This window comes from Sinohyriopsis cumingii, chromosome 7, assembly GCF_028554795.1.
Source record: "Sinohyriopsis cumingii isolate HCF-2022 chromosome 7, ASM2855479v2, whole genome shotgun sequence".
Taxonomy (NCBI): Eukaryota; Metazoa; Mollusca; class Bivalvia; order Unionida; family Unionidae; genus Sinohyriopsis; species Sinohyriopsis cumingii.
This window is the reverse complement of record NC_142967.1, coordinates 133,844,492-133,854,067: the sequence shown is the minus strand read 5'-3', so window position 1 is coordinate 133,854,067 and position 9,576 is coordinate 133,844,492. Positions and strand designations below refer to the sequence as shown.

At 33.6% G+C, this 9,576-nt stretch overlaps 1 protein-coding gene across 3 annotated transcripts in view; it reads right to left on the bottom strand.

The window, feature by feature from the left end:
• Positions 1 to 867: 867 nt before the first annotated feature.
• LOC149796164 (ubiquitin carboxyl-terminal hydrolase 19-like) overlaps positions 868 to 9,576 on the bottom strand; it is a 132,654-nt gene continuing 123,945 nt past the window's right edge. For all 3 annotated transcript variants that reach the window (XM_089966102.1, XM_089966100.1, XM_089966101.1), the window contains exon 26: positions 868 to 7,780. In XM_089966102.1, the coding sequence (XP_089822228.1) occupies positions 7,389 to 7,780 (392 nt within the window). In that variant the 3' untranslated portion in view covers positions 868 to 7,388. The remainder of the gene's footprint in view (positions 7,781 to 9,576) is intronic.

Here is a 9,576-nt window from a genome sequence, read left to right as displayed (position 1 = left end):
TAATTTTTGTGACTTTAACTTCTGAGTTGTTTTTCAAGCATTTAACATTGCTGTCTCCATTGGATGTCATTTGTTCCTAGACTTTCTTCATGTACATTTCAAGATTATAACAACTTTCTGTAATTAAGACAGATCTTGTATTATTCTTGTCATTGATATAGCAAAAAAGATTGATTCATCTGAAATGTAACTTTATTTACCCTTGTGAAGCTCTACAGTGCAAAAATATTGTGAACAATTAAGTGTTAACTCCAAGGCAGATTTCCTTGTCATAGAGCCAAACCCAATATTGATATCTGATACTTTATTTTAATGAATTATTAATTTTACTTCTCTCTCTCTTGTTCCTAACTGTTGACATTCAATCAAGGTCACTGTTCATGAAATCGATATCAAAAGTTCAAAAGCTGTATATTGTCAATTACATATAAAGCACATTGCTGAAACTCCAAAAGTCTGTACTTCTTGAAAGGAAATTGCCACAGATAAGAAAAAAAGAAAAAAGGATCACAATTTCAAATGGTTATTCTGTCACTTGGGTGAGGAATACTCATAGAAAAGTTGTTGTTGTTGTCGGGTTTAATGCCATTTGTCAGCACATGATAGGCTATGCATGGTGGCCAGTATTAAAGGTGGAGGAAAAACCCGGGAAAACCCTGGGAAGAACCACCAATCCACGAGAAGCTACTGGCAAGCTTTCTCACATACCCACATTGACCAAACCCGAGACCTGAACTCAGGCAGACAGAGGTGAGATGGCAGTGTACCGTAACAGAGAGCGTTTTAGACCACTCTGGACCCCTCAGTGAAAAGTCTACATGAAATTATGATAATAAACTTTCATAAAAGAGCTGAATAACATGTCCACACTTTTTAGTGGATAAAGTGTCCAATTTATTTGTCAACGCACAACAAAATCATGACAAAAAGCAATAGAAACAAATACTCATATTATAAATGAACATACTGTTGTGACACTGAAAAACAGCATTTGCACATTGTTTCATACGCCCATCTTTAAAAACTTCTATATATAAAAAAGCTGAGCTGGGCATAGAAATTGTACAGCATTAACAGTAATGAAATTGACATCCTATAAAATCTGTGTCATATCAGTACACTCTAATAATATAATGAATTGTCAAATGCTCAACAGACCCACCCAACTGCAAGAAAGACATGAAAGCATGCTGGTTAGATGCTTCTGTGATGGCACTTTCAACATATTATTGGCTATATTATGAAGAGTCAATGGGAGCTAAGTGCCTTCCCAAGGACACACAGATGCTGCTGACATGGGAAGGCACTGAAACCCACAACACAAGAATTACTGGTCTGATGCTGAACCAACTAAGCTTTCATGGCTCTCACATGCAAGACACACCCACTGTAGACAGGGTTGTAATTAAAATAATAAATTCAATAAATATATAAAAATGAATAGCAAAACTTGTGAAGATAAATTTTTTTGGGTCATTCAAAACAAATGCAACCAATTCACAAAATAATTCATTGTCAGCTACCAAATTTTTATTTTTAAATGCTGTATCGTAAAAATTTTAACATGGTTCATGCCACCCTTGAAACGGGAAAACTGAAACCAACATGTTTTGCCATTCATAGGCAAAACACACCCAAAATTTAAAAATAATAAGAATACTGATGATGTGGAGGGTTTGGGTAATATTGTACATTAAACAGGATAACAGGGATGAACATAAATTATGAGATAAAGATAATCATGTTTTTTTAATATATTTTCATCATAAACAAATACCATCTTCCCAAAAATAAATATAATCTTATAAACTTGCTTTAAGTCTTTATTTCCCTTTATCTCTTTAAAGTGAATTGCTGAAAACCTGAACTGGTAAACAATTGGTTCATGGGTAGCCATTGAGTGATAGTAAGTGGAGGTAACTGGTAGGAGTTATTATGTTTGTCTATATGGTGTATAGATGGTAAAGTTGTAATTTTTGTCTTTCTAGAATTTCTGGATTTGAGATCTAGCAGAGCTTATTTCCATATGTTAATGTGATCGGGAATGTAATAAATAGAGAAACTGATTTTGACAATGTGCTGTATTGATTTATAATAAGGTGTTGTTCTGCCTGTTATCCATGTCATACTGTACATATTACCTCCCCTTGCCAACTTGCAGTCTTTAATACACAACTTTAACAATGAATCTTACCAGTTGCCACCTAGAGGCAAAGTAATGTCTATTTTATGCCATGCTTACACAGGAGATATAATCTAGCTGTTGCAATAAAGTGACTACCGAAGTACAGAAAGCAACAGATTTGTAGGAAACCTCAAACCTTTGGTGGGCAAGTGTTGATTCCAGTGTGTGGTGGTCCTGGAGATCAAACTCAGGAACACAGAGGTATCAAACACATTAGTTATCACTGCACTGTCCAAGCATTTTGTAACTGCTTAAATTCTAGTGTATGTGAACTGCAGTACTCACTTAACAAAATGCAGGCATACTGAACTCCAAGCATTATTAAGACAACATGGAAGGCTCTTGCACTAAATGTGAATTAATCAAAGTATTATGGGTATTTAAATCTATCCACACAGATCAGGAAAAAGTACATGTAAAATGCACACCTAATATGCCAACATTAATATATTTTCCTTTTCTTGCAAATGAGCATCAACTTTAATTTTAATGCCACCATGACATACTAAAAGAAAAATGATATTTACAAATCTATTATTCACATGAAAATCTTTAATGATTTAGTTCCTATTTCTACTAAGTAGAAATGATCTATATGAATGCAATTTACACAAATCAAAACACATTGCTTTTGTCAATGCCACTTACATAACCAGTAATTACTGATTTAAAAATCTGACACCTGGAAAATTTTGTTGGTTGCAAAGTATTTATCCAAGACTTCTAAAAGTCATATCTATAGTTAAAAAGGTTAAGTGAAAATTCATACATAAATAATAAGACTAAACTAAACATAACTAAACAACTGCAAATGATTTCAAAAATGGTGCTTCATTTCAATTACTATAATTTCAATAGCATCCTCTGTGATAAAATATTAAAATCTGCTTCTTTTGTCACAAAGAATTTCCCCATTTAAAAGGTTTCTGTGATGAAAATCAAACCCAAAATTCGTACTTGTATTTTCCAGAGTATCACAACCGAGTAAGTAATTGATTTGCTACTTTTGACAACACTGATCTTCAGTAACGCACTGCTTCTTGGAATTCCTGATGAGGCACTGCCTTGACTCATTCAGAGCCCATTGTGCCCCTAACTATTTTGATCAATTCTCCAAACTATGCCTTAAGTTTTCTCCCTTATCTTTACTGGGTATGGAAGTCACATGCAGCATTCAAACTTATAACAGCATAGGCCAGAACTACTAGCCATGTTTGTCTGTTGCCAATCATGCCACCATGCTGATTCTCAAACAAGAATGAGAGAGTCTCAGATGAAAACATAACAGCACAAGCCAGAACTACGAACCATGACCTGCAGATCATGGTACTTCTAAACTCAAACACACAATGGCATAGGCCATGACTACAACACATGACCTGCAGATCATGGTGCCAACCATGTTGCTTCTCAACTCAGACTGAGCTACAGTCTCAGATAAATCACACAGAGGTTCTTTAGTGACCAAAATGTAGAATCTGAATGTTATGTAATTCTTACAACTCAGAAATACAAATGTATCTGATGAAAATTGTAAATTAGAGTATTGTTCTCCACTGCAGCTGGAAGGTGGCTTAAAAAGAGTCAACTTCTACAGATTGTAAAGTTGTATCAATTTACTACTACAGATTGTAAAGTTGTATCCATTTACTACTACAGATTGTAAAGTTGTATCCATTTACTACTACAGACTGTAAAGTTGTATCCATTTACTACTACAGATTGTAAAGTTGTATCCATTTACTACTACAAAGTGTAATCTGACGCTTCTACTTCAAAAGATAACGACAAGGCTGAAAGTTGCAGAGCCTGAAACACATACATAAAGACATGTCTGGCATCACATCTTGGGAAAACTGTTCCATAAATACTTGACATCAATATAAACAACATTGGTTCTGTGGAAAAAAAGTGCATGGCCTGCAAACTGTGCTAAAAATATACCAAATGTACATGACTTACAAGAAATTCACTATTAACATGGAATCCAAATATTTATATTGATTCTGCTGCCATCATAGCTGACAGCAGAAAGAAGTGGCATACATGTCTTGTAATTTACTAAATAAAGGCATAACAAAAATACTTGTGATTTTGTCAACTGGGATGCATTTCAAAAGATAGTTCCCCATTACATGCATTACCTGAACAAAGACAATCTGAGCATATGACAGGAGCATACCACAATACATCAGTATTTACCTCACACATTTTTACATGAAAACAGCATATGAAAAACATGCAGCCTGAATGGCCCACCTGCCTAATGGTCAAATGCAAGCACAGTTTGCAAATAAATCTTGGTCAGTAAAATGCTTTCGATTGAAAATTCTCCAGTGTTGCTAACTGGATGTTATAAAAACAATTGTTGCAAGATTTTTCAAGTTTTTTTAAAATCTTCATCCATATCTGAGTGCACATCAGCATCATTTATACAAAATGAAAAGGTCCCATGTACCTGGATGCTTTCTGTCAACACTGGTCAGATTCTTTTCAGTGTTTTGCAATATCTAGTCGTGTAAATATTTTTTTACTTATAAAAATGTCAGATATATTTTGTAGTGGAATGATATCATCTGTATAAATCTGAAAGGTCTTCAAGTGAGGACACTAGCTGTCAAATTTGTCTAACTTTGTAAAGCAGTTATTTAGAAGAAGTCATTCAATCTTTTCTATATTTAGAAACAGCATCCATATTTAAAAGATTGGCATCTTTTGTAAAACACCTGGCTTTCATGCTTGAATGCTGTACAATTTGGTCAAATTCTGCAAAATGGTTTTTCAGAAGTTAAAAAAACATTTTTTCATTTTTAAGAAATTTTTTGTCATATTTTATGGAAAATAGGCATTATCTGTATAGATTTTAAAAGTCTTCAGCCTTGGGTACTTGCTGTAAAAGTTCATCAAATTTTCTTCAGTGGCTTTGGATAGGAAGTTGTTGAATCGCTTTTCTATTTCTAGTAATGGTGGCTATATATGATAGCAGATCAGCACCATTTGTACAAATTTTAAAGGCCTTTATGGCAAGATACCTGTGCCATAATAATTGGATTGGTTTAATTTTCATTAGAGGTTGAATCATATTAAATGGATTGTTTTTGTTCTGGTTTTTTTAATTAGAGATTAAAAATAGTAATTGGTGATGAATGGATGGATTTATTTTTTATTTTTAGCAGTGGCAGCAATATTTGATGGTGAATTGACATCAACTGCAAAACTTTAAAAATCTTCATGCCAGGATGCCAAATTCTGTTCAGCTGTTTTGGAGATGTTTTAAGTTTTTGTCCATTTTAGAATTAAGGCCATATTAAATGGCTCATCTGAACAACAATGAAAGCCCTTTATGCCTTGAATCGTTTTTCCAAGTTTGGTTGAAATGGTCTGACGAGTTTGAGAAGAAGCTGAAAACAGCAAATGTTGATGGATACTAAAAAAGACTCCAAAGGTTGCATAATGAATTAAGGGCCATGCCACAAGCTCTTTTAGCCTTATGACCAGGCAAACTAAAAAAATCTTGAGTACCGGTAGTCATGTAACTGTTTAATACACTATGCTGACAATTGTCTGTATGTCTAGAGTATGTATATCTTAACGGAACTAATTTAGCAGTTTAATTTTGCTTACACTATGCAATAGTTGGAGATATTAATGTGAAACCACACATACAAACTTACAATGCAATTTTACCTCTATAATAAAAAAAATTATTTAAAGGCAGTACATCTAGCATGAAGGAGGCACATCAGTTTATGAATGAGTAATAACATCTTATTCAATAAGGATTCATGCAAACATAGTACTTGGAATTAAAAGAGTCAAATTTACAACTAATCTTCTTGAATATTTCAGATGAGTATAAACTGTTCATGTGTAATCAATGTAAAATTGGCTCTGATATTAAACTGTAAAAACTAGTATTTTCCAAGATCTTAAACATGCAAACTACTTGAATTTTTGCTGGTTAGGTCCATAACATTTTAACATTTCTGAAAATGGCATGAAAAATATTGCAATACATGCATCTAAGATGCTATGAACAATTAAGGAGTAAAATTTCTTTTGTGTAGCTTTCAGAAAAGATGGCTATTCATGAAAAACAGGCAGCTATATAGGTAAGAGCAGATGCGTTTCCTAGGGAAAAAAATGTAAAATGGTGTGATTTCAAGGTGTTCCAAGGGCATTTATTTTCCATTTATTTGAGACACTTAATACTTCCATTTTATTTTCTTACAGCTTTACTTTCTGAAACATACTTTCCTGAGAGGAAACAACTGGCAACAGATGGCAAAACTAGTAGTGAAATTCACTGTCTAATCACAATTAGGAAAAGCCCTACATTTTTCCAGCCATGAAGTATGCAAATAATGTCTTGTTTTAATTAATTATGTACACAAACAGAGTTGACAAACTGTGTACAGAATCAACAGAATCAAAGACAACATCACAGCAAAAAGAAATGAATCACATACAGAATATATATGCCAAATTATTGTAATATGTGTCAAATACCACACTGTTCTCTGAGGTTTAATGATCCAAGTGAACCTATTTTAGATATTCTTCCGCATCTGAACCTCTGAAATAAGTTTCTGCAGTCCAAATATGTGAGGTTTGGTGTTTTATGGCATAGCAACATAAATACAATATTTAGTGCTGATGCATTAGGAGTAAAATGCAGTGCTAAGAACACATCATGGTAACTGACCCAGGCTACAAAGAAAGCACAAAAAGTAGTTTTGAAGACTTCCATTATCGTTGATATTTAATGCCCATTAGTGTCAGTTGACTGATAAACTGAATAAGGAGAATCCATGTTAGGTTAATAATGAATCTGTGTGAATTTTTTAGACACCAGAGTTTAGCTGTACCCAGCAGTGATTGGCTCTGCAGCTGTGGAAACAAGAATCCCTGAAATGGGCTACCAGTATTGTGAGATAGACAACATTTATGTTCATCAGTCCATAATTGAATATAGTTCCTGGATATAACTGATGGCTGACATAATGCCACAAGTTACAAGAGTGTACGATATACTGACAGTGACAGACTTTATAGTGAAAAACATCCATGTTTGTTCAATCAACAGATGAATATCTACTGACGGCTGTCATTAACTGCTGGTAGAATTTCCATATCCATCCAACTTGCATGTTTGACCCATCAGATCAGCCACACAGTACCTAAGGGTGGAGACTGAGAAATCTCAATCCACAGTATCCATATCTGTGTATGCTACATTTGCATTGTCCACAGCCAAGTCATTATCTTCAATATTGTCACTAAACAGTGGAGCAAATTTATCATCAGACATTTGGTCTATTTCTGGCAGTTCTTCATGTTTGGCTAATTCTACAGACATCTCCTTTGGAGACCCTAATTGTGGAATAGCTTCCTCCTTCCCTTCCAATTCCTTCTCCTTGGTTGCTGCCTCCTCCTCCTCCTCTTCCTTATTATCACTTTCGGGGCTTGGGATAGGTCTTTTAGGCAGAATGAAGGGTTCCCTTCGCCGATAAAATAGCAAATATGCAGCTCTGGTCACTACGTTTTTCTCATGGCTGATGTTTGATACTCTACTGTCATCACATAGACGCCAGCCTGGAATTCATAATGAAAAACTGCTAACAACAGTAGATTTAGTGGTACTTGCGGTTATAAAAATCTGAAGACATTTTATTACAGTATACAGTAAAAAAAACTGAAAATGAACATCACTATCTGTTGGTCAGTAATAAGTGTGCACTGGTGAGAAAAATACTCTCTGATAAACTTCACTTAAAACATCCATCATACAATCAGTGGAACTGCTGAATTTTATTGATAAGGAAATTTCATGTAATTTGGAAAAATACATCAAACCAGCATTTGAAACTATAAATTAGCAAATATCATGAGAACCTACCCCCATTAGCAACTTCAAACAGTGGTTTTTACAATCTTTATCTGATAGTATTTTATAAATATTTACATATTTCTATTGAATTTTTTTCATTTTGTAATGTACTCAAGCATGTAATCTGAATCTAAACCAAAATAAATCATGCTAACTGATCTGTGTGCCTGGAGATTCAAGCATGTAACCAAACCTGGTTGGACTAGTTTTTACAACTGCTGATAAATTTAGACTGTTATGTATATTTGATTTAATTATATCTGATTTAATATATATTTATTTCAATTTAATTGTTTATCAGTTTTAAAAAAAATTTATTTTTCAATACATGATATTATAATGGAAATTTATTCACTAGAGATGATACCTTTTTTTGAAAATAGTTTGACCTTGACTGTTAGTTTATACACACCAGGTGTTGATCTAAATCCTGACCTTGTTCCAGCAGTTGTAGCAGCCTTCGTAAACAAGTTTTATTTGATTTTAAAATGATTGGTTGTTTCCAAGGTCAAGATGGTATTTTGTCTTTAAGATATAAACAATTTTTGTTATTTTTTATTTCTTAGAGTAAAAATGATTTGTTTTCGTCAGGGTCACACTGGGTAAACGTGATTTGTAACAAGTACTTGCTTCTATAAACTTCCAGAAGATGAATATGTGACTCTTGTTTATGTTTAAGAAAGACCATATAACCCATGTTTTGGAGAATTAATCTCAGTAGAAGCTGGGCTGTTAAACTGTTAGTTGTAAGTTGTGCTGTTTGGAGTTATTTCAAATTACTTGATTCAAAAGGATGAATTCTGTTCTTTTTCTGGAAAATATATGTGCACATGTAATATTGTGGAACAAGAACATTTTTTATATAAAAATTTATTCAGCTATCAGAAACCGGAGTAATAATTCTTGTTTCTACAAGGAACTGTAGACTTTAACACTACAGACTGCAGCATATGTCATCATATTCCATCTTGGATTCTTTGTCGGGATTCGAACGTGAAATCAGTAGAACATTCTGTTATTAGGACAAATAAAATTTTATTATCGGATTATTTTTGGATTTGATTCCATAAAACCATAAGTTCATATCTTTTTTCATTTTTACAGAATTTTTCCAGGGAAATAAATTATTGTATTTGTCAAAGCTTGTTGTTTTCACTCTTGTGTTACTGTTTATTCGAGTCTGAACAAGTGACATAAGAAGACCGGCATCAAAAATGGACAACATCATCATTATCAGCAATGGTATTAATTATGTTGAGATATGAAATAACCCTGTTTCTGACTATCTTTAATACAAGCTGTGCTATGGAACATAAAGTACTTATGCAGCCCTTAGTTTGGTCAAAGTGCATTATTTGTACAGTATGCTGGTCACAAAAGCTACTTAATCTTGAGTCTTTGTGTGATATCAGCACATCTCATGAGATGTGATGTTATTCGTGATCTGATGTCATCCTTATGAGACATGATACAGCATCATCATCAAAATCCTATCTAATTA